At 39.6% G+C, this 26,567-nt stretch overlaps 1 protein-coding gene across 1 annotated transcript; it reads right to left on the minus strand.

The window, feature by feature from the left end:
* TIPRL (TOR signaling pathway regulator) lies at window positions 1–26,567 on the minus strand. Its single transcript, XM_007989617.3, has 7 exons — window positions 26,292–26,567; window positions 21,010–21,189; window positions 20,205–20,304; window positions 13,588–13,719; window positions 8,814–8,909; window positions 3,125–3,187; window positions 1–2,204 (listed from the first exon to the last, which is right to left on the minus strand). The coding sequence occupies exons 1-7, from the start codon at window positions 26,393–26,395 to the stop codon at window positions 2,061–2,063; spliced, it is 819 nt and encodes a 272-aa protein (XP_007987808.3). The 5' UTR covers window positions 26,396–26,567; the 3' UTR covers window positions 1–2,060.

Below are 26,567 nucleotides of genomic sequence, written 5' to 3' on the forward strand. Positions count from 1 at the left end.
TTGATCAATAATTCCTTATTGTTTATTCTCCTCTTACAAAAAGACACTTGGGACAAATAAATATAAAATGGCATATATCATATTTAGCAATGGGCAAATACACATTTTCTTGGTATTCTCCACAAGAATAAACTAATAAATTTTTCAGAGGCATACTCGTTCTATCCATTTCTTACCCTCTAAAAAAAAAAGGCAATTATTTTAATTCCCTGTAATTTTTAACAATGAATTCTCAAAATAAGTAATCTAGGACTATTCAGGGACCAAGACATCTGAATCAACAAGTTAAAAAAAAATGTGTCTGTACACACACACACACACACACACACACACACGATGTTGCCCAGAAACTCCAACTAATGAAGAGTCTTACATGTTTTTCATTTCATATAGTTTGCATGAATAGTCTGTTCTGTTCAAATCTGAATGGCAAATAATATAAAACTGAAAGCAAGCTGAGCACAATGTGTGTGTGTGTGTGTGTGTGTGTATGTACTTTTCTGTCCTAAGAGAAAACATTAAATACAGGTATATTTAATATATAGTGAACATACCATGTGTTTTCTTAAAGCCAACAAAATCCTGATTTCCTGTAGCTTGGAGGTGATACAGAAGGCAGAAGACAAATACCAAATTTAGCTAATAAAATATACCCTGCCTATTGGCTCCAGCAATACACCAGAGTTTGAGCAATGATGGATATCCAAGTGTATATGTTTTGTTAAAATTTGTCTTCAGGCAAATACCTGAAGAGTTTTGCTAATACTTTAAATCAAATATTCTTACTTAATGATTTATCCATCAAATGGAAATATGTACAACATATTTCAAATCAGAAAAGGGGTGAATTTTCCCCCTGCCCTTCAAAAAATTATTTTTAAAAATCCACTTCAAATAATGTATTTGGTGCTTTTTAATCACTTTTCACTTTATGAAGACCATTTTTCTAGAAAGGCAGACAAGAATATAAAATGACTAAGGGGTCATTATCAAAATAATCAAATGGAATTGAAATTTACTTCTGTGTACTTTCTGTACTCCCTAAGTCTTGTGCTAATTAATTACATTTTACTTCATCCCCTGTAATGTTACAAATATGCACCTTAATATAGAAAAACTGGCTTTTATATTTTAAAACCCCCTCCTCCTCCTCACCTATCTTCCCAAATATTTTAAGCAGAAAATCAATCTTGTTGCTTTAAGGATTGATGTAATATTTGCTAAAAACAACCCCTAATAAACCCTTTAGACTTTTTCGAACCAGCACCAAATTTAAGGAGTTTATTCACTCTAAGGTTGCATGGAAGATGGAAATTAAAAATATCAGTATAAGTAGAACCACATTTAAGAAAAAGCACCTAAAGATGGAGGACAGATAACTCCTATCTATCAGTGGTAAACCATATTCATGTTTCTATGTATATAAAAGTTCTCCAAAAATTTAGGTATTTTTGGTTCTGGTACTAAGTCTAAATATGTTTTTTTTTTTTTTTTTTTTTTAAATTTCAAAGCCAATTTAAAACGGGGGAAATACATTTTCAAAATTTTGGGGGTGAAGTTCACTACACTATGAGACTAATTTTGTATGTGGCAAGTTACAACTCCAGAGGTGTGAATAAATATCAGAAAGCCCAAAGTGGAGAGCCAGTCCATCAACACGCACGATCAGGAATCCTATGAAAGTCACAAGGCATTGGGATTCGGTGATTTACATTAACCTCCTCGTGGTAGAAGATAGTGTTTAATGATGAATGCAGACTGTGCTCACTGCTCATGAGACACACACAACACTACTGCTGAGGTCCCACTTAGTGATAATTTAGAAATCATCCAAATTTAATTCCAGAAAATGTAAATCTGGAATATGAATGTGAAGACAGACAGTACAAATAGCAGTTGAGTGAAACCTGCCTGTAACGTTCTTTATTATTTTTTTTCCTTTAAGGCTACAGAAAATCTGTACATAAACAAGGCAATTAATTATCATAATAAAAATAACCCCTTACAAATAGCCAAGGTGTCCAGTCAGATTCCACAGGGAGTATATGTTGTATCACATTCTATTCCACTTGTGTACTTTTCTGTGAGTCTGCTGGGTTAGGATCGATTCTTTCTGGAAATATTAGCTTCTCACAGACTGCTTCCTTTATTGGTAAATACTGGGATATTTCATTAGGTTCCGTGAAGAGGGAAGGTGGAACATGCTAGGAAATACATAAATCATATTAGCATATTCAGTTATTATACTGATATTTCTTGAAAATGTTTTGATTCAAGCATTCATAAAGCATGGGAATTTTAAGATCAGGTGCAATATATGCATACGTGCTCCTAAAAATAATAGGTATTTCTTGTTACTGAATCATTCAACTTTGTTACTGAATGATTTCATCAAAAATCACAGGGTTATATAACTTATAATGTTCCCACAAATGTAGCGAGAATTTAATATATTAATCCGACCCTATGTACCTGCTGCTTTTCTAACTTGAAAACACTAGTCTTCCGTTACAGCCCAGCATGTAGTCTACAATAGAATCTAAGTAACTTTTCTATTCCAAGTATATTCTATACACAGACAGAAATAAGTACTAAGGGTAAAAAAAAGAAAATCAAGTTTATAGGAAGGTTATCAATTTTTAAGCAACCCATTATAGAATCCTAAGTTCTAAGGAAGGCTTCACAGGTCCCAGGGGAGTAAAAAATAAAGAAAAATGATGCCAAAACAAACAAATCATGGTATAGAATCACCACATCTTAGGAAGATAAAAGGAGACTGTGTAGAAAGAAATAAAGTGGCAGGGTGGTAAATGGAAAGAACATCCATCACCAGCCAGTTACGTGACTCAGAGTAAGTCACACCTCTGGGTTTCAATTTCTCCAGAACAAAATGTGAAAATTAGATTAGATGAGGCTTAAGTACCTAGCAGCTCTAAATGTTCTTGTATTTGAGGTAAGGTCAGAAAAGTTGTGCTCCAGTAGAATTTATCCTATAGAGCCCCACTAGGTGAATGAATGGGTTTGGGGATATAAACTTGGGTGGTTGGGGTTAGGGGTATACACTACTTATATTAAAATGAAACATTAAAATTCAACGTCTAAAAACTGATATTTAAGTATTTACCATCAAATTAGAAATTTTGCTTTCTCGTGATGTATATTCTCGTAACATGTAGGTCTTGTCAGCCTGTATTTAAAAATAAACAAGTTTCAATAAATTTAATTACACTGATTTACAAAATCCTTTCTACGAAATAGACTGCCTACATTTTAGAACAGGTTGTCAAAACAGCATGCAGTCTAATGAGAACATCTTGTTCTACACTGAGATAACTCCTATTTAATCCACGTCGAGAACTCTGGATTATTATTTCCAATTTCTATACATTATAATAACGATACACATATGTAAACAGATTTAATAATTACCATGTAAGAGAAATATAGCAAAGATTTTACTTTGAAAGAATGTGTATATAAATGAAATATGCAAGAGATTTTAAAATTACTTCAAGTTTGAAACATCTTTCCCTTAAGCCATCTTATCATTTACCTACATAATTGTGCTACTTTTATGTTGCAAAACCATGTTTTAAAATTTTTTTCTTTCCCATTCCACAAAGCTCTTATCAAATAGCTTATTTAAAATCACCTTTTTTGTACTTCAGTTTTTCCCATTTAAGATTTTTGGTTAGGTTTTATAACAGCAATTTACTATAATTTACTTCTTGAAACACTTCTCAATATTAAAAAACCCACAAAACCATACGCCTTTAAGGTTTCACTCTCTTGTATTGATAAAAACAGATTAATAGTCACTGTAGGAAAAAAGTCAAATAATATAAAAGAAAAAGTATAAATCATCAGTGATCACAGCATATAGGTAGCACTACCTTTAATACTTAGAAATCTCTACAGAGAATCTCATGTAACTAAATTCATACTTGCTTTTTAAAGTTCAACACTGAAATGAGTATCTTTCAAAATTACTTAAATATCAATCTCTGCAACCAATTTTAATAATTACGTATTTTTATACCATATGGATATAAACAATTTAATCAATGGCCATTTAATGCGCATTAAGTTCCTACTTTCCTTCCTTTCTGCTATTATAAACAATATTACTGTGAATATTCACGTACAGACAACTCTGAGTAATTGTCCGATTAATATTTGTAGATTATTATATAAAAGCATCCTTTTAGGATAAATTCCTAAAATTCAGTGTTGTTTAATTAAAAGAGCATTTTTAACATTTAGGCCAGGTGCGGTGGCTCATGCCTGTAATCCCAGCACTTGGGGAGGCCGAGGCAGGTGGATCACTTGAGGTAAAGAGTTCAAGACCAGCCTGGTCAACATGGCAAAACCCCATCGCTCCACTAAAAATAAAAAAAAAAATTGCCAGGTGTGGTGGTGGGCGCCCATAATCCCAGCTACTAGGGAGGCTGAGACACGAGAATTAGTTGAACCCAGGAAGCAGAGGTTGCAGTGAGCCAAGATCGCGCCACTGCATTCCAGCCTGGGCGACAGGGCAAGACTCCATCTTAAATAAATAAATAACAGATTTCCCTTTCTGGGGGACAAAAATATAGCCTATGTTTAGTACTTTGTCACCACTTTTAAAAAGAAAAACGTCTATCACTGTCACCATGTTATTTCAAGAAAAAAAAAACCATCCCTAAGTGAAGGGTTTAGAAAACACCAATGCAATCCTATCCTACTAGGTTCAAATTCCAGTTCTGCCACCTACTAACTGTAAAACTTACGTATGTTTCTTTTTTTTATGTTCTTTGAGACAGGGTCTTGCTCTGTCACTGCAGCCTCAACCTCACCAGCTCAAGCGATCCTTCCACCTCAACCTCCCAAGTAGCAGCTAGGACTACAAATCCGTGCCACCATGCATGGCTAACTGTTTATTTTTTGTAGAGACGGAGGTCTTGCTATGTTGCCCAGGCTGGTCTCAAAGTCCTGGGCTCAAATGATCCTCCCACCACAGCCTCCCAAAGTGTTAGGATTATAGGCATGAGCCACCACACCTGGCTCACCTAAGCTATTTAATCCTTCTTTGCCTTAGTTACATCAGGACAAAACAGAGATAATATCAATATTATTTATAATAAAACAGAGATAATATAATAAAACAGATAATATTGATTTCATAGGGTTGTTATTAGACTTAACTATTACTATGACTACAGTAACTAACACTGGCGGTCTCTTCTCTAATTCCTCATTCTACATAATCGCGAACTTTATGTTAAAGATTCATTCAGAAATTAAGCCCTCCTCCTTTTTTTTTAAACACTTAAAAAAAAAAAACCCTGCACGTTAACAGCTCTTTCAGATGGAACATAGGAATTTCAAACTTTAAAACAACTATCAAAATAATTATATAATACAAATTTCAGGAGGCCACGTGATTGGCCTGATTAAAATATATATATATACGTATAAACACATTTTTTTTTAGATGAAGTTTCACTCTTCTTGCCCAGGCTGGAGAGCAATGGCGCCATCTTGGCTCACTACAATCTCTACCTCCCAGGTTCAAACGATTCTACTGCCTCACCTTCCCGAGTAGCTGGGATTACAGGCACCCGCCACCATGCCTGGCTAATTTTTTGTACTTTTAGTAGAGATGGGGCTTCACCATGTTGGCCAGGTTGTCCTCAAACTCCTGATCTCAGGTGCTCCACCCACCTCAGCCTCCCAAAGTGCTGGGATTACAGGCATGAGCTACATTGCAGGGCCTTGGCCTGATTAAAATATTAATGTACTTCCTGTATACTAATGTACATCAGAACATTATACAAACAACATATACTTATTTGGGTGAAGGAGAAAGGACAAGATGGAGGAAGGTAAACAAGAAGGCATAATCCATGTTGCTTCCGGGTTCTTCCTCACCAACTTTCCTGCGAGCGGGAAAATGCAGCCCGCCCGGGAAGATGCAGATCAACCGAGCATGCGCCAGGTGATGTCAATCCGAAGAGATCGAAACTTACCCGGCCACACCTACGGAGACACCCCTATCACGCCCTTATCCCGCCCACTGCCCTCCCCCTTCCAGTACCAATGCATAAAAGTCTGCCACTGGCAGGAGCCAGCGTGACTTCTTCGGCCCCCGCATTCCTGGACTGGGGAACCTCACCTGAGAGCGCCGGCGCGACTTCTCTGGCCCCCACTCCCCTACACCTGAGGACCAGAGAACCTCGCCGGAGAGTGTGTGCATATTTGCAATAAAAGACTGCCACTTTCTTATGTATTTTGGCCTCATGTTTAATTATTTAGCTCTCCTAAATTAAATGAAACAAAACAGTTGGTGCCAAAACCCGACCCGGGAGGAGACCCTTCCTCAACATCCTCTAGGGGTCTGAGGAACCTCCTCCCCAGCGAACTGGCTTCCAACCCAACCAGCCACCAACATCGAACAAGTGTTCCAGCTTTCCACTGGTGCCGCTCTGAGAATTTCTTCTTCGGTGAGTACTCCCCTTTGTTAACCATCTCCGTCCGTTTCCGTGTCCTTGGCCTAGAGTCGTACATACGCCCAAGGATGTAGCCACCCTGTGGCGCAGTGAGGCCTTCAACCCAGAGACGTCCGTCTTGAAGTTCCTCAATTCTCCGTTAGTGGCTCCAGGAGCCCCCGGTCTCTAGCAGCGGCAAAGGACGCTTTGCCACTGTGTGAGGTCGGTTTCCATTTCTGGTGGTTAAACAATGGGAACCTCACAATCCAAAATCCCTAGGAACACCCCCTTAGGGTGTCTCCTCCAAAACTTGGAAGCCTTACATTTAGCTCAAGATTTAAAACGAAAGCGGCTAATTTTCCTCTCCACTGTGGCATGGCCGCAGTATAAATTAGACAACCAGTCTCAATGGCCACCATACGGCACACTTGACTATAACATTCTATTAGATCTCTCTAATTTCTGCCAAAGGCTTGGAAAGTGGTCAGAGATTATCTATGTCCAAGGCTTTTGGGACTTGCGCTCTCGCCCAGACCTGTGCGCCCAGTGTTCAATGGCCCAGGTCTTGTTAGTTAAAACCCAGCCCTCGGCCCCCACACCCCAAGCAGAGGAAGATTCTACTTCCATCTCAGACGAGGCCGACGGCGGGGCAACTCCCTCCCGACCTACCAACCCCCCTCCCTATGCTCTTCCTACTGCCCTCCCTCAGCCACTCCTCTTACCTCTCCCATTTCCGCCCACACTCGCTCCAAGACCCCAGTAGCAGCCCCCACTAGTCAGCCCTCTACCAGTCAGCCTGCCCCAACCCCCTCTACCAGTCAGCCTGCCTCAACCCCCTCTACCGGTCAGCCAGTCTCAACCTACCCGACTGGTCAGTCTGTTTCAACCTCCCCTGTTAGTTTGTTGGCCTCCCCCTCCGAGAAGTTGCCGGAGCCAAAGGCATGGTTAGAGTCCACGTCCCCTTTTCCCTGGCTGACCTTTCCAAAATTGAAGAACGACTCAGCGACTTCTCAGCCAACCCCACCTAATATTCCAAAGAGTTTTGATACCTAGGCCAGGCATATGACCTTACCTGGCATGACTTACATGTCATTCTTACTTCCACTCTTAACCCAGAGGAAAGAGAGTGCATTCTCGCAGCCGCCAGGCAACATGCAGATCAATGGCATTTAACTGACGCCACCGTCCCGTTAGGAGAGATGGCTGTCCCGTCCATAGAACCAGATTAGGACTACCAACCACAGCAGCCCAGCCGCCATAGGAGAGACATTATGGTTCAATGTCTCTTGGCCGGTATGCAGTCAGCCTCTAACAAAGTGGTCAATTTTGATAAACTAAAGGAAATCATCCAGCACCCAGATGAGAACCCGGCTTCCTTCCTAAATCGCCTTACAGAGGCACTAGCCCAATTTACTCGGCTAGACCCCACCTCCCCAGCCAGAGTAGCTGTCCTAGCCTCCTATTTTATTTCCCAGTCAGCCTCAGATATTCGAAAAAAGCTAAAAAAGGTTGAAGATGGGCCTCAAACCCCCATACAGGACTTAGTAAAATTGGCCTTTAAAGTGTTTAACTCCAGAGAAGCAGCAGCTGAGGCCGCAGAGCTAGACAAGGAGAAAAGAAGGGCTGTGCTTCAGGCTCAAGCTCCAGTGGCTGCCCTCCAACCAGTGTTGCCCACTCTGCCGGCAGGGAAGACACAGGGCAAGTCTCCCAAGGGCTCCTGCTATAAATGCAGAGACCCAGGACACTAGGCAAACCAGTGTCCCCAGGCCAAGCTGGCCACTCCGTCTCGTCCATGCCTTAAGTGTGGCACAACTGGGCATTAGGCAAAAAGGTGTCCAAATCCTCACCCGCCTACCACGCCGTGCCCAACCTGCTCCCTGGCCCCCACCCCCCTACACCTGAGGACCAGAGAACCTCGCCCGAGAGTGTGTGCGTATTTGCAATAAAAGACTGCCACTTTCTTATGTACTTTGGCCTTATGTTTAATTATTTAGCTCTCCTAAATTAAATTAAATGAAACAAAACAATACTGTAAACAAAGGTAAGAGTTAAAGGACAGTTTTCTTAAACATGGATTAAGTACTTATAAAATTTTTTCAAAAGACCCCTCCCCAACTAGGGACTGTCTTTTAGAAAACATTTTGAGTCACCAGAACCTTTGTAAAAGAAAATGTAATGTTTTGATAATAGCCTGCAGTGAACAGTGAATGTGAAACACTCAGACTTAACAGTTAGAAAGACTGCCATATAATACAGATTGTTTAATTTCAAATTCTCAGATTGACAATGAAACAACACAAACAAGCCCAGTATCAGTTAGTATACTCATTAAACAAGAATAAATACCTCATGGTAAAGTCTCGTGTCATTCATTCTGATAAGCACCCCATCAATTCTCAAGAAAAACCGCAACAGCAGGAAAAAGCTAGAAGGCATTACTCTCTGGAAAAAAAAAAGGTACATTAATATTTTAATAAAAATTAAATATTTTATTACTTTACTGAAAGAAAAAATTTGAAAAAAAAAAAAAAAAAAAAACACTGAAATAAGGCTGAATTCACAGTTTATAAAAATCTCTCAACTAGAAGCTCTTTGTCCCAGCTCCAACTAGCCTCAAAACCTTGTGCAAACTATTTAACATGGTTTCGGTTTCCTAAAATATTTTTTCTGGTGGGGGGAGATACTGAGGTTTAAAAGACTTAAAAGCATACCCAAGTAATGTAAACATTATAATGTTTATTTTTAAAAATGACAGGTACTGATAGTAAATGTCAACACCAATAAAACCAAAATGAAAGAACAACCTAGTTCTTTGCCACTACTCGCTTATTCACTTTACATAAAACAAAGCAACAGACCTTACACAGAATGCTCTAATTCAGTTCAACCAATAGGCACTACTTCATATTGCTAAATACCTGGTTTATCAGAACACTATAATGCATCTTAACATCTTTCATCTGTGGCACATCTACAAATTCCTCTGCTTTCCAAGTATAACTACTAAAGATAGGCAGAGTCAGTGGAGAAAGTATGAAGGTGGGTCCTGGTGGCAGGGAGGGAGTGGTTGAATGGAATGTGAGATATTTGGGTCTTTAAAATGAAAATGTTTAGCTGGCATGGTGGCTCACACCTATAATCACAGCAGTTTGGAAGGTTGAGGTGGAAAGATCACTTGAGCCCAGGAGTTCAAGACCAGCCTGGGCAACAGAGTCAGATCTCATCTCTACAAAAAATATAAAAAATTAGCAAAGCATAGTGGCACAAGCCGTAGCTAAGCTGGGAGGATGGCTTGAGCCTGGGAGGTCAAGGCTGCAGTGAGCCACGATTGTGCCACTGCACTCCAGGCTGGGCAACAGAGAAAGACCTTGTCTCAAAATTAATTAATTAAACAAAGTGAATATGCTTGGCCATTTGCTAAATAAATATCTATTATCTACTAACACCAAGTTCTTATGATAGCAAGTCGTGTATTTATATAAATGAAAAAACAGAATCCCAATGCTCAAAAAGGTTATCAGCCAGGGAAACTGTCAAACAGATGTGGTAGCTGCTATAATAGAGGTATGCACAAGGCTCGATAAGCATTTGAAAAAGAAGTATGTAAGTGTGCTAAAGAATATCAGATAAGACAAGGCTTGAACTGACCACAGAAAAAATAGTTGGAGATGGGATGGAGAATTTCAGAAAGGGGAACTGCCTGTACAAAAAGTACTGAGGCATGAAATAGTAACATATACTCAGGGAACTGCCTAGAATCTTATATATAGGCACGGGGCTATATTAATGATAAAGAAGAAATAACAGTAACCCAGTAATGATAGTGACTTAACTGCCTGGACAGTCACCATCCACAGGCCAAATTCTTTTCTGCCTTAGGACCATTACACACCCTCTTCCCTTACCTGGAGTATTCTCCTGACTAATGTTCACTTGTCCTTCAGAATTCAGTACACAGGTCATTTCCACAGAGGGGCCTTTCTTACCATTCCATATCACATAGATTTCTCTTGGTATTCTCTCTCATAGTACTCTACTACAAATTAACAGATTTGTAACTATCTTCATTTATGTTTCTACTTGACTGTAGGCTTCATGATGGTGGAAATACCTGCTTTGTTCATCACCACATCTCTATTGCTTAGAAAAGTACCTAGCACACAGCAGGTGCTCATTAACCATTTTCTGGATAAAACTGAAGCTAGAAGGTATTAATATCTTTGCTAGAGAAAAGGCTCTGAGCCAAACTGTATTCTGACGGGGTTATCGGCAACAGACTTAAAAACAAGACTTATAGTAAAGGAAAGCTGTAGAAATAACCTGACTTATGACAACTTGACGTCCCAACAAATTGGGAAGCACATCATTATTATTTGACATTACTACACAGTGGTATGTGTAATTTATGGAAAGACTGACTTGCAACATTTCTTCGAATTTCAAAATTAGTTACTATCAGTCACATTGGACACAACACAAGCAGTAAACCGAAGTATCATTTTAGCATGGCACAGTGGAGAGAGTAGGAATTAGGAGACCAGAGCTCTAGTGACAATACAATAGCATATTTTAGGGCAGTAGTTCTTTCCTAGGGGACGTTTGGGAATTTGTGAGGGTATTTTTTGTTGTCACATCAATAAGCAACCAATATCGACCGTTAGTGAATAAGGACCAGAACAACAGATCTGGGAAGCACAGGACAATCCTATACAACAAAGTCCAATCCTGCATTCCACAAAACTTGCAATATCTTACCAGACATTCACAGAGGTGAAAAGCCTACTTATAATGATCCGACTTTAGACCCTAATTCCATTTTACATAGATAATTTTTTTAAAAATCACCTAATTATCCAGGAAGGCAACTATTTTCCAAATCAAGGAAAGATTATACTTTGTTTTACTTAGAACTTCTCTAAGAGTTGTTCACCATTTTGGAAAATTGTGTTAGAGTCACTGATTGATACCTTACATCTCCGTCAGCCTACATTTTTTGCTGTCATATTTATGGTGACTCCGTATGCAAATATAAGTACCTGACTGCTTCATTATATCTTTGGTCAGTCATATTATGCATTTAAGTATTAAAATATATTTTATTCTAAACCAATTTCCTTTAATTTTATAATTAAAATACGTTGAATGCTGCAAAGTAGGTGGATTAAATAACCTACAAATTTCACTACAGGGTAGTAATATCTATAAACTAATACTTCAGCTTAAAGTAGTCGGTAAAAAAAATGCTCTTCAGTTTCAGACTTACTATGTACTCTTGTACACACACATGTATACACATATCCTCTCAAGCAACTCCATCCACAAAACCACATGTGCTTCCCAAATACCGACCCACTTACAGACATGATATATATACCCTTTTGAATACAAATGCACACCCAGATATGCCAACTCATAATGAACATTTAGCATAGTCAGTTCAGAAGGTGGGTAGACAAGTGGAAAGATACAAGACTAGATGAGCTGAAGAGAGAATAAATCCAAACCAAAAAAAAGTAAATTTAGAGTTATAAGTGAACAAAGGAGGAAAGCATATGAAAACAACTATCTAATGCTAGAATAATGATATATATTAGATGACACAAAGAAAACTTTGCAATTAGTTTCATGACCTTAAGCTATCTTTTTGGGCCTTGTCTATAAAATATGGAGGCTACATAAAATGATTCTCTAAAAATTCATTACAATTTCAAAATCCTTTGACTCTACCAAAAAAATTGACTTTTATTTTTAGATAAGTAAAAATAAAATAAAAATAAAATAAAAATTTTTACTTATCTAAAAACAAAATTATTTTGTCTCCCAAGCTGGGGTACAGTGGCACCATCAGAGCTCACTGCAGCCTTGACCTCCTGGGCTCAAGCACTCCTCCTGCCTCTGCCTCCCAAGTAGCTAAAATTTGACTTTAAAGCTGCTTTTGTATTATTTTCATTCTTTAAATCACAGCATTCACAATCATTATGCCCCAAGAACAATGTTTGATGTCAGGGTCTGTCTTTGACAGATCTCATGACAAATGCTATAATCGAGAGGTTTTTAAAAAGGAGAATAGAAAAGAGATATTTAACTCTGTGTAAGGGAGATGTGAAGGGCCTTGCAGAAAAGGTGATATTTTAGCTGGGTCTTAAAGGAGGAGGCATTTAGTAAAAAGTTTCAGTTGAGTTTTTTCTGGAAAGTATTAGAAACCCAATTATTATCTAGTAGTAAACAAATATGAATAACCATACTTATTATTTCTGTTTTCTACTTCTTTTTTTTTTTGAGATGGAGTCTTGCTCTGTCGCCCAGGCTGGAGTGCAGTGGTACGATCTTGGCTCACTGCAAGCTCCGCCTCCCGGGTTCAAGCCATTCTCCTGCCTCAGCCTCCCCAGTAGCTGGGACTACATGCGCCCACCACCATGCTGAAAATTGAAGTGGTATCTGAATGATGCACTGAAATCATAACACATGGGTCATTTTAAAAAATGACATCCACCTTGCTGTCTGCAGATCCTATCAACATCATTTTTAATCCAAAATGTGAAAATTAAGCCACAGTCTTCATTTAAGTTAAATAATAAACAAATAAACTAAGCAGGTCTATTAAAAATGCTTTGCTAAAATAAAGCCTAAGAATACACTAATATTTTTTGAATTTTATAATGGATATTCAATAAGATATATGCTAGATCTAAGTGAAATTATACATGACATCATGTTAAGGCTCAGTGTCATTCTTTTTTTTTTTTTGAGGCGGAGTCTTGCTCTGTCACCCAGGTTGGAGTGCAGTGGTGCAATCTCAGCTCACTGCAAGCTCCACCTCCCGGGTTCATGCTATTCTCCTGCGTCAGCCTCCCGAGTAGCTGGAACTACAGGAGCCCGCCACCACGCCCGGCTAATTTTTTATATTTTTAGTAGAGATGGGGTTTCACCGTGTTAGCCAAGATGGTCTTGATCTCCTGACCTCGTGATGCACCCGCCTCGGCCTCCCAAAGTGCTGGGATTACAGGCTTGAGCTACTGTGCCCAGCCAGGCTTAGTGTTATTCAAAGTGAGTCATATTTTTGTACGATGTTAAGAATGCAAGAAAAATATTAATTTTAAACAAAAATAATAATACTCACAATCTTCACACTCAGGCTTGAAACTCCATGATCATGAAGTTCATCCTCAAAAAGGAGAACTTCTTCAAAAAACTTAATCTGTTCTCTGGCTTTCAATTTTTCTGTATCTATATGATCTGTTGTAGGTACAACCTGAAAGAAAAAATTTTAAGGAGAAGCACATTAAAAAAAAAAGTTGAGTAGCTACAGAGACACAGGAAAGTAGTTTTCTTTTTTGTTTTGTTTTTTGTTTTTTCAATCAGTCTTTTCTGCATAGCCAGAGCACACAGTTCTAAATTTGGGTGTCATCTGTAGATATAAAAGATCAGAATATGGCTTGATTCTGAAAAACTGAAAATATTACAGATGTCCAATACTATAGCTTCACAAAAAAAAGAGTTAAAATTTATCATTTTTAATGCAGATCATATTAAAATCAACTTCTGTTGTGACTATGAGAAAATTAATCACCTAAAAATCAGTCAGTGTGATGTACTACTACTATCATAGAAGGTCATAGAACTTTTGTTCTGTGAAAGCCACTTTTAGGACATTCATATGGAACTTAAAAAATATTTTTTCATTAGAATGTTAGATATTTGCTCAGCCTAACTCCCCAAAACCTACAGCAAAATAAAGTGCTTTAAATAATGAGGTGAACAAGAACTTGTAGAGAAATTCTGAGGGAAACTCCTAGCATTGCAAAGATGCTTTGAATGAAGTTGGCAATTTTTCAATGTATTACTTTGTAGCTCTAAGACATGCACACACATAATCCAACAAAAACATCAACAATCCTAAGGCAGATAATATCAGTAGCTCATTAAACTCAAGTGTCTCCTGAGCAGCACCCAAGTATGAATTGTGATACCATTTTCTACCACATCTAATTTCACTACGAAATGCTCAGCTGTTTTATTCTTTCACAGGTTTACCATAAACAACCACGACAATGCTTGTCAAACCATAGATATTTAGTAAATGCGGCTTTACTTAACAGTCATGATTAGGTCATTTGTTTGACTCACGGACAAAATTAGCAGATGGAGACTGATTTGAGATAACTAGATAAGAATCAGAAGAAAATTACAAAGGATGTTTACAACACTGCACAGATTTTGGGAGGAAATCTAAGGGAACATTAAGTGATGTAGGGGGAAAAGATGCCACGAAAAGGAAGTGGCAGTTTGTATATGATTTCCAGGAAGTAAAAAAATGTCCATAATTCTTCCATGGTCACTTAGAGATAACACTTAGCCCTAAGCAGTTTTAGTTCCAACTGTGTACAGAGCAGGTATAAGGCCACTCCTGAGGTGAAAATTGGGAGGGGGAGAGAGTTGGAGTGTAGGGGCAGGGCATATAATCAGTCCCCTGCATCACAGGCGTAAGTTTATGATCTCATTAAACAAAAGTTGGTCTGCCAACAAGGACTGCCTAAGGTTACACAACTTTAGTGTTAAATACACACACTTGTAAATTCCGTCCTTTTCATTTGATTTTAGTTCAAAGGAACACATTTGTAAATCCTCCTTATAGATACTCCTGAATCCCCCCAAAATAATCATTATCTGAATTTTCTCATTAGTATATTGCTTCATTAATGTTTCACGTATGCCTTCAGTAAGTGATTGATCAAAATGAGTCTGTCAGTTTTTCCATTTACGTACTTGTTCTTATAAAATGTTTGAAAGAGAAAGTCAAAAAACGAAGCATGAGTTAGGGATATCATATTTAACTTATTTATGCTAATGTTTCCATTTGCAAGGCTAAGTATGTCTAAAACTTCATATTTTTCAGCGCTCTCTCTTCCTCAACTCCACATATCTCCTCTCTGAACCCAGGCATCTAAAAAAATAACAACAACAAAATAATAACCAGCTAAATATAAAACATATGGGCTGCGCGCAGTGGCTCATGCCTGTAATCCCAGCACTTTGGGAGGCAAGGCAGCAGGATCACTTGAGGTCAGGGGTTTGAGACCAGCCTAGCCAATACGGTGAAATCTCGTCTTTACTAAAAGTACAAAAATTAGCTGAACGTGGTGGCAGACACCTGTAATCCTAGCTACTCAGGAGGCTGAGGCAGGAGAATCGCTTGAACCCATGGGGCAGAGGTTGCAGTGAGCTGAGATTATACCATTACACTCCAGTCTGGGCGACAAGAGGGAAACTCTATCTCAAAAAAAAAAAAAAAACGCAACAGTATTGGCAGAATAAGTAATCTAGACAAACCCTCTTGCTGAAGACAATTTAAAAAGCTGGCTGAAAAAAAACCAAAAACTTCCTAAAAGCATCCAATGGCCAAGGCAGTATGGAGTTACTGGGCTGAGATCTGGAAGAAGACTGGAGCCCAAAAAAGTAAGTCTGTACTTGGCTGGCTTTTGCCCTGAGGCATAGCACTGGCTAATCCAGAGAAGAAGCTGGGCTCTGCTAGCTTTTGGTGCCATCGCTGCTCAGTGTTCACTAAGGGCAAGGACCCTGGAGAATTTCCTGCTTCCTCCCAAATCGGAGATGACACCCTAAAGAGCTATAGTAATTCCAGAGCATTTTTTTTTTTGAGACAGAGTCTCGCTCTGTTGCCCAGGCTGGAGTGCAGTGGCACCATTTCAGTTCACTGCAACCTCTGGCTTCTGGGTTCAACCAATTCTTGTGCCTCAGCCTCCCAAGTAGCGAGGATTACAGGCACGTGCCATCACACTTGGCTAATTTTTTTGTGTTTTCAGTAGAGACAGGGTTTTGCCATGTTGGCCAGGCTGGTCTTGAACTCCTAATCTCAGGTGTTCCGCCTGCCTCAGCCTCCCAAAGTGTTGAGATTGAGGTGTGAGCCACCATGCCCAGCCTCAGAGCTTCTTATCTGCAGGCCCAGTACACCTCAAACTCTGGTTCTAGACCAAGGCAGGCAAACTAACACCTGTAGGTCAAATCTGCCCTGTTACCTATTTTTATGGGCTGCAAGCTAATAATGGCTAAATAATTGGAGAAAAAAATCAAAAGAAAAATATTTCATGACACATAAAAATTATATGAAATTCAAATTTCACTGTCCGTAAACTTTTATTAAAGCATAGCCATGCCCATTCATGCCCATTCATTTATATATTGTCTATGAGTGATATAGACTATGATAGCACAGCTGAGTTGCTGCAACAGAGACCCTAAGGCCCACAAAGCCTAAAATATTTACGTCTGACTCTTTCCAGAAGAAGTTTGCAGAGCTCTGTCCTTGACTATGAATATTCTCAAGCGCCTGTCAGAACTAAACAAAAATCCTCTCTGAAGAAAAACATCATCATCCTAGAACTGAAACAAAAATAAAGAGGCAAATTAGAAGCCTAGATGTCATAACCCAGAACCAACTGAAATAAAAGACACCAGGGATTCCAGAAATAATTGAAATTATTAGGCCTTAGTCCATCTGGGCTGCTATTTAATATAATAATATACCATAGATAATACATCTACTTTTATTCTTGGTATTGCAATATTAACTTAGGTTCCCTAATACTTGATATACTATATTATCATAGTAACAGCTGCCATTTATTGAGATCTTACTGTAAAACACACACTGTTTCAAGATAGGGTGTCGCTCTGTCACCCAGGTTGGAGTGCAGTGGCACAATCACAGCTCACTGCAGCCTCACCTTCCTAGGCTCAAGTGATTCTCCCACCTCAGCCTCCTGAGTAGCTGGGACTACAGACACATGCCACCAGACCTGGCTAATTTTTCTATATTTTGTAGAGCTGGGGTTTCACCATGTTGCCCAGGCTGGTCTCAAACTCCTGAGCTCAAGTGATCCATCTCAGCCTCCCAAAGTGCTGGGACTAGAGGCATCAGCCACCACACCCAGCCTACATACATAATTTTATTTCCTACTTCACAACTAGTATTACCCTAGCTTAACAAAGTGACTGAAACAAGGCTTAGTAAGACTAAATTACTTTTCCAAGCTGGCAAATGATGGTGCTGGGATTTTGAACCCAGATCTGTGTTCTGCCACAGCCTGAGCTTATTATCACCAGTGAGTGGGTAATCACATTGACATTTATCAGCAACACTTCAGAACAAATCACATTATAGGCTGAAGTATCAATAGGAGAGTACTGAACAAATGCTTTTTGCCTTCTACTACTCTCACACTCCCTGTTTCTACAGCTATAGTTCTCACAGCTAATGCTGCTTCATAATCTTCAGGAGACTTTTCCTAAGTCAGTCCACAAAGTAAGTCATCATCATTATTGTATGGGTTTAAAACAAGTTCCCATTTCCTCACTCCTGGCAATGAAATATCAAATGCTCTCAACAAAGTTTTTCAATCAGAAGAGAGGAAGGAGGAGAACACTAATCTATGAAGTAGTATAAGGGACTGAAATAACCTTGCTCTCCCATTAGACTGTAAAGGAGGAATTTTTGTCTGCTCTGCTGTATGCAAGGCTCCTAGGATTAGTACCTGGCATAGAGCAAGAGCTCAAGAAATATCTGTTAAATGAATGAATGAGTTTTTTCCTGGAAGCACAGAAAAACAGTTAAAGCTTGGAATGTAGTAATGGCAGAAACTGAAGATAAGAATCATTAAGTTCCTGCTATGAACTTTTATCTTCATGAGACTCTAAAAATTTCTGCAGAGAAAAGGGGCCCAGACAAACACTATCTTCTTAACATTTCTGCCTAAGCACCAACATATGATATCAGGTTTCCTTGTTTTGAGATGGAGTCTCACTCTGAAGCCCAGGTTGGAGCGCAGTGGCGCGATCTTGGCTCACTGCAACTCTGCCTCCTGGGGTCAAACAATTCTCCTGCCTCAGCCTCCCGAGTCTCCAACTCCTGATCTCAGGTGATCTGCCTGCCTCAGCCTCCCAAAGTGCTGGGATTACAGGTGTGAGCCACTGCGCCTGGATGACACAGGGTTTCCAATAGCTACTTTTAATATAAATATTTCAGGTTACACTAAAATAAATTCATTCTATGTAATAGTCTGTGATATTTAGAGACATTCAATCTAAATCAAATTTGCTTTATTTTATTTATTGTTTTTTGAAACGGAGCCTTTCTCTGTTGTCCAGGCTAAAGTGCAGTGGTGTGATCTCAGATCACTGCAACCTCCACCTCCTGGGTTCAAGCAATTCTCCTGCCTCAGCCTCCAAAGTAGCTGGGATCACAGGCACACACCACCATGCCCGGCTAATTTTTCCATTTTTAGTAGAGGTGGAGTGTATGTCGGCCAAGCTGGTCTCGAACTCCTGACCTCAAGTAATCTGCCTGTCTTGGCCTCCCAAAGTCCTGGGATTACAGGCATGAGCCACTGCGTCCGGCCCAAATTTACTTCATTTTAGTCATATTATAAGATTTCAAAATATAGCTAATTTCACAATATAAGACCTACCAATTCCATCTTCCTAGTGTTATTTACCATGAATCTCTCTCTCTCTTTTTTTTTTTTGAAATGGGAGTCTCACTCTGTCACCCAGGCTGGAGTGCAATGGTACGATCTTGGCTCACTGCAACCTCCGCCTCCCGGGTTCAAGCAATTCTCCTGCCTCAGCCTCCCGATTAGCTGGGACTACAGGTGCACTCCACCATGCCAGGCTAATTTTTGTATTTTTAGTAGAGACAGGGTTTCACCATGTTGGCCAGGCTGGTGTTGAACTCCTGACCTCATGATCTACCCACCTCGGCCTCCCAAAGTGCTGGGATTACAGGTGTGAGCCACAGAACCCAGCCAAATCTCTTCTTTTTTTTTTTTTTTTTTTGAGACAGAGTCTCATTCTGTCACCCAGGTTGGAGTGCAGTGGCGTGATCTCAGCTCACTGCAACCTCCACCTCCCGGGTTCAAGCAATTCTCCTCCTTTAGCTTCCTGAGTAGCTGTTACTACAGGCATGCGCCACCACACGAAGCTAATTTTTGTATTTTTAATAGAGAAGGGATTTCACCATGTTGGTCAGGCTAGTCTCAAACTCCTGACCTCATGATCCGCCTGCCTCGGCCTCTCAAAGTGCTGGGATTACAGGTGTGAGCCACTGTGTCTAGCCTGAAACTCTTTCCACGCAGGGCTTACACAGACAGGACTTAATACTAATATAGAGCTTTAGAATTTATTGAGAGCTTCCCATAAATTATTTCCCATCAAAACTCTGCTGTGAGGTAGATATTTCTGTTTACCCAATTTATTGATAAAACTGAGACTCAAGTAACTTACCTAAAGTCATTTCAGGTTCATATTCAGGGCAGGCAGAGCCTAAACCTACTTTGTCTAACCAGAAGTTCTTTTTGCCCATATATTTGTTCATCTATAAACTTGTAAGCTACTAGCTAGCAGGTTCTATCTGAATCACGTAATACATTACCAAGGCCCGAAACACATTTTAGTGTTTCTTGATAGTGATAATGATAACAATATGGCAGTCTGCCGTTGCCACCAACTACAGTTTTAAAAATAAATTTTTCCATTAAGGCCATCTTTTATTTTCTGCTGATAAGTCAACAAGCAAAACCCCCTCACATTACGTTCTGAGGGATGCCACAACAGAAAACAAGGACGATAAAAGTAGTTGCAAAAAATAACCCGTTACTAGAAAGTTATAATGCTCAGACTGTCCAAGACAATTAATGACTCACAAAAGAAAAAAGTAAGATTTACCTTTAACTTAAGAGATTCTCCAAGTAAGGTTCCCTTATAATCTGTTGTATAGGTCCAATCGTATGGTTTAATAACCTCTTTGGAGTGTTCACCCTCCGTCCTCAAATACCAAAATGAGAAGGATCAGATTCAGTGATGCAGAATAGAGATTATCTGTATTTATATAGCACATCCAATTATATTCTACAATAACATAAAATATCCTATTAAATATATACACTTGTTATAATTCACCAGTACAAGGTTTTTCTTACAGTTTTTCTACATTTATTGTTCTTTAACTTGTCATGTACTAATGTAGTCTTTTCAATTAGTCTGTACACTGCCTGAGGATACGGTTTAAAGGTTTATACTTCTTTGTATCATCTAAGGTACTTAGTACATATTAGGCACAAAGTAAATAATTGCTGATTTGACTATCAAAGAAAAACATGCTGTCTTAATTTCAATGCTTCTCAAATAGGATATTTATTAAGCATATCATAAGTAAACATTTTTCTTGAAAAACAGGAACATTAAATATAGCCTACTGCCTCTTCAATAAGGAATGCTGAAGAATTGAAAAAGTACATAGCTCCGCTCAGTTGTAATTCACTTTAATAAGAATTCAAGTAGTGGGGTAATTAACTTCCATTTTTATGTCTCAGAAAAATGAATTCTAGAATGATACAACTCTCATGTTTAATAATACCAGTTCTTCATTCTAACAACACACACGTATCATTACTGAATATTTTTTCAATTCTTTCTCTTTTGTTTAACCTAATTATCTTTTTTTGTTTAACCTAATTGACCAGATTCTCACCTGCTTTCTTGCCACTCTTCAGCACAGGCCACTTTAAGCATTCCTTGGTAGTTGTTTACACATCTTAATGCATCTGTAGCATTGAACTCAATTCCAAAGCCAGAGCCATGCTGGATTCTTAAAACGTTGTCTCCAAACATCATTTCAGGGAGAGATGGCATATGTAATTCATCGGCTAATCTATACATAACCAAAAGTCAGGTGAGATAATTTTATATCGCTGTTGACATTTTTGTTTCTTTTCCAACCCAGAGAATTCTTCCTACATTGCTGAATGAGTTACACAGCATATGATTTAATCAATATGATATATTTGCAAGGTCTACAAAATGCTTTCATCATCCATTCTTTCATTATCATATCTTATGGCACTGTACTAGGTAGTGGGCTAAATAAGATAATATATAAACACAGATATAATAGCTTACTATATTACTATAATATATAGTACACAGATATTACTATAATATATATCATGAAGGTATGAAGAAAAGATAGCAAAGCAAATAAAGATACTGTCCCTTGTAGGAAAATAATTTTTCCACTAAAATTTTCAATTGTTGTAAGTTTCAAAAAGTGGTGATGAAAAAAGCAAAAGCACCTGATACTGATGAGGGAACCCAGCACTTGCCTATACAGACTTTCAGAAGGATTGTGTCAATTTACATTTCACCCTGGTGCAACAATCAAGCAAAAAATAACAGGAATTTAATAAAATCTACACACTTTGACCCAAAGTATCAGTTTTAGGATATCTGTACTAAAGAACAATTCCAAGTACAGGAAAAAACTATACACATTAATACTTACAATGGCTTTACTTATAATCGTGAAAAAGAAATACTCTGAATGTTTCATTATAAAGCAATAAATGATTATGCAAACCAAAGTATATCCATATGATGAAATATTACGGAACCGTTACAAATGTTTAAAGAGAGAATATAATAATATGGAAAAATGCTTATGATAAAATAGTATGATGAAAATGCGTAAGATAAACAAGACCTATGGCCACGCAAGGCAAGGATTAAGTCATGCCCTACAAACCATAAAATCTCATTAAATGGTTTTTTATGTGCAATGGTATAATGTGCCTTACTTTCCAACCTGACTGGTGTAGCATCACATGACAGATAGCAGACTCCCTTTTCTTAAGCATTCCCTTCTACTGACTTCAAGTCTTTAGACAAAGCTTAACACTGTTTTTTGTTTGTTTGTTTGTTTGTTTTTGAGACAAGGTCTTACTCTGTCACCCCAGGTTGGAGTGCAGTGCACGATCTCGGCTCACTGCAACCTCCGCCTCCCAGGTTCAAGTGATTCTCCTGCCTCAGCCTCCCTAGTAGCTGGGATTACAGGCATCTGCCACCATGCTCAGCTAAGTTTTGTATTTTTAGTAGAGACTATTTTGGATAATCTTGAACTCCTGACCTCAGGTGATGCAGCCTCCCAAAGTGCTGTATACACATTGTATATTTTTTACATCTATATGTGTATTTCTGTGTGCACATATCAGTGATCTAACTTTTTGAGGTGCAGGTCTTCAGGATGATACCTAACAACGTTACCTTTCATCATAATTTTAAGTAAAATTTATTCTTTGTTATTAGGAGATAGAAAATATTAAATACTTAAAAGATTAGATACAATAAACTGTAATTGGAATATATATTACATAAGATTCCATAAAATAAGTTTTAACTTGAATAATGCATACCAAATGTGAAATAATACGTGAGTCTGTGGGTTCTACCCAATATATCTGGAAAAATCTGGCAGTCCTATAAATTATTCCACTCATATATGTAAAAGAATCACTGTTACTAATTTACAGTCCTTCAATGTTCTAAATATAGAGTTTCTTAAACACAGGCCAAAATGCCCTATTTCTTTTTTCTTTTTTTTTTTGAGATGGAGTCTTGCTCTGTTGCCCAGGCTGGAGTGCAATGGCGCAATCTCGGCTCACTGCAACCTCTGCCTCCCAGATTCAAGCAATCCTCCTGTCTCAGTCCCTCTAGTAGCTGGGATTACAGGCACGTGTCACCACGCCCGGCTAATTTTTGTATTTCTAGTAGAGACAGGATTTCATCATGTTGGCCAGACTGGTCTCAAACTCCTGACCTCGGGTAATCCACCTGCCTTGGCCTCCCAAAGTGTTGGGATTATAGGCATGAGCCACCGTGCCAGGCCTGAAAATGCCCTATTTCTAACATCAAGTTTCCCTCTTAAAAACAGGTATAACCAGTTATAAGGAGAGAAGACAGGAAGCTCCTGTGGTTTTAAGGTGCCTTAAATATTCATTAAAGGGAGTTACTTTAATCCAATATTTTACTCAATCAATTTATTTAGCACCTTAGCAGTTTTTACAATCTATGGTAATGCATCACAGAAAAATTTAGGATTGGTGAGGGTAAGTCTTCCTTTTGTCATATAAAAAAGGCAGTTTTTTTTTTCGGTGGAGGGGATGGAGTCTCACTCTATCATCCAAGCTAGAGTGCAGTGGCACAATCTCAGCTCACTGCAACCTCCACTTCCTGAGTTCAAGTGATTCTCATGCCTCAGCCTCTGGAGTAGCTGGGAGTACAGGCCTGCACCACCACTCCCGGATAATTTTTTTTGTATTTCTAGTACAGGCGGGGTTACACCATGTTGCCCAGGCAGGTCTTGAACCTCCGACCTCAGGTGATCTGCCCGCTGCGGCTCCCAAAGTGCTGGCATTACAGGCGTGAGTCGCCGTGCCCAGCCTCAGGTAAATTTATTTTTTAAATAATACATAAGGAGATTATAGATATGGAATTTTATTCCCTTAAAACTCTCCATGCATACAGCCATCTCTGGAGAATCTGTAAGTAAATTACATGCAGGCCCCAGTTTGAAGCTGACTGCTTTATATATAACTATATATTGTATTATGTTGGTGCAAAAGTAATTGCGGTTTTTAATTGCAAAACCGCAATTACTTTTGCACTGATCAGCAATTTCTCACAGAAAGTTATATGGGGAGGAGGCCAGGCACGGTGGCTTATGCCTGTAATCCCAGCACTTTGGGAGGCCAAGGGCAGGTGGACCATCTGAGGTCGGGAGCTCAAGACCACCCTGACCAACATGGTGAAACCCTATCTCTACTAAAAATACAAAATTAGCCGGGCATGGTGATACATGCCTGTAATCCCAGCTACTTGGGAGGCTGGGCAGGAGAATCGCTTGAACCCAAGAGGCGGAGGCTGCAGTGAGCCGAGATGGCACCATTGCACTCCAGCGTGGGCAACAAGAGCAAAACTCCTCTCAAAAAAAAAAAAGAAAATTAAAAATAAATAAATCAATAAAAATACAAAAATTAGCCAGGTGTGTTGGCATGCGCCTATAGTCCCAGCTACCAGGGAGGTTAAGGCAGGAGAATCACTTTAATCTGGAAGCCGGAGGTTGCAGTGAGCTGAGACTGCACCACTGCACTCTAGCCTGGGCCACAGAGTGAGACTGTCTCAAAAATAAAAACAAAATAAAAACAAAATAAAAGTATACAAGGCTAGGCACAGTGGCTCATGCCTATAATCCTGGCACTTTGGGAGGCCGAGGCAGGTGGATCACCTGAGGTCCGGAGTTCAAGACCAGCCTGACCAATGTGGAGAAACCCCCGTCTCTATTAAAAATCAAAAAAAAAAAAAAGGTTATAAAAAAAAAAGAAAAGAAAGTTATATAGAGAAAAAACTCAAAAAAACATTCAATTTGTGGTGGGATGAAGGGAAATTTTTTCCTTTTTCTGTATTTTCCTAATTTTTTTCAGTGAATCTACTAGAATATCACCACTTATTTTCTTAAATTAGGAAGCAAGCATCGTTTCATGACTTTCCTCTCTTCCCTGGTCACGCCCTCTGCTCAAATCTTAAAATGCAAGTGCTCACTTAGGGTTCTATTTTATGACCTTTTCCTCTGGATGACTTCTAGATACCTTAATTCATTCCTAAAGCTCCAGGTACCAAATATAAGCAGATAATTCCCAAACTTAAACGTCATATTTTTTGAGCTCCAAGATAAATATATCTAAATGCCTACTAAACATCTCCACTTTATGACTTATACCCACCTCACATTTCAGTAAACTAAACTCATCCTCTATCCAACACCCAGCCCCCATCTGCTCCTCCTCCTCCTATGCTTCTCATCTTGTTCAAAGGCAATACTATACATGCAACAATCCAAGCCAGAGATCTTGTCATTAGCATAGACTCTTCCTTTATTTCTCCTCCCATCAACTGGCCATCCCAGGGACTTCATCTTCTAAAACCTATCTTCTCTCTTACTAACTGGTCTCCATCCCATGCCTGCGGACCAGCAATCAAGCCTCAACATGGCCTCCAGAGAAATCTTTCAGTGCCTACATCTGATAATGCAGCTCCTTTGGATAAAATTACACCCAGTGGTTGTTAGAGAAAATTGAAAACTCCTTAGCCTGGCATAAAAATTCCCTCAGTATCTTGATTCCCCTGGGGCCTACCTCTCATTTCTCACAACACTCTCTATGGTACCTCACGCTCCAATCACACGGACACAGATCTTTAAATACATCATAGCTTTCACTCTCTCGGAGCCTCTGGCTTTACAGGCGTCCCCTGATTCCCCTAAATTTTGTCAAGATTCAGCCCAGGCATCAAAAATGCATCACAACTCACTCTGCCTGACCTGGTGGCATGCACCTATCCACAGTCCCCAGCAACGATTTTATCAAGATTCAGTTCAGGCATCCCAATTTCCTAGGTGGTTCGAGTCCCTAAAAGACCTCAAATCACTCCGTGTATATATCTTCATTACATTTATTCACGCTGTAATATAATTGTCTGTCTCTCTCACGAGACTGAATTGAGGCGCACGTTGTCTTTTACATTTCCTATCTCAAGCGCCAGGCACAGTACCTGACGTGCCAAACACCAAACTTATAAATCATCCCCGTCATTAACCCTTAGGGCAACAACCACCCAGAAAGAAAGGTGGTGCAGGCTGAGGCAGGAGGAGACGTTCGGTGAGGGGAACGTCCACCAGGACAGCCACACTCTACTCAAACCCAGGCGGAGTGACAGTTCACGAAAGCAGCTCCTGGTGATCCCCAACCAAAGGGTCCGGAAGTGTGGCTGGATTATTTATCGAAGTTGTCAATCAAAAGTCCGGTCCGGAGGGACAGAACCTCCGCCTCAGGGGAAAGGGGAGGGGCTGCACGGAGTTCGCCCTGCCTCCCTCCCTAGGCCAGCAACCGACCAGCGCCCAGACCCCGTGCCCCGAAGCCTCACTTCTCCACATCTGCCGACTTCATGATGTGGGTCTTGGACGCCGTCAGCTTCCAGGGCCCGAAGCAGAAATCCCGGTGGCTGCTCTGGAAGCCGTGGATCATCATGGCTGAGGCAGGACCCGCAGAGGCCGCAAGAAATAGGCTGAAGCAGCGGCAGCGGCGAACACCGGTTCCTCCGCCTTCCTCCGGCCCAGCCTCCTAGGCTTTCGAGCCGTTACCATGCCCGGCCCCGCCCCCTGCCGGCCGACCGGGACTCTGGCTCTGCTTCCCGTCGTCT

Source organism: Chlorocebus sabaeus, chromosome 25 (genome assembly GCF_047675955.1).
Source record: "Chlorocebus sabaeus isolate Y175 chromosome 25, mChlSab1.0.hap1, whole genome shotgun sequence".
Lineage (NCBI taxonomy): Eukaryota > Metazoa > Chordata > Mammalia > Primates > Cercopithecidae > Chlorocebus > Chlorocebus sabaeus.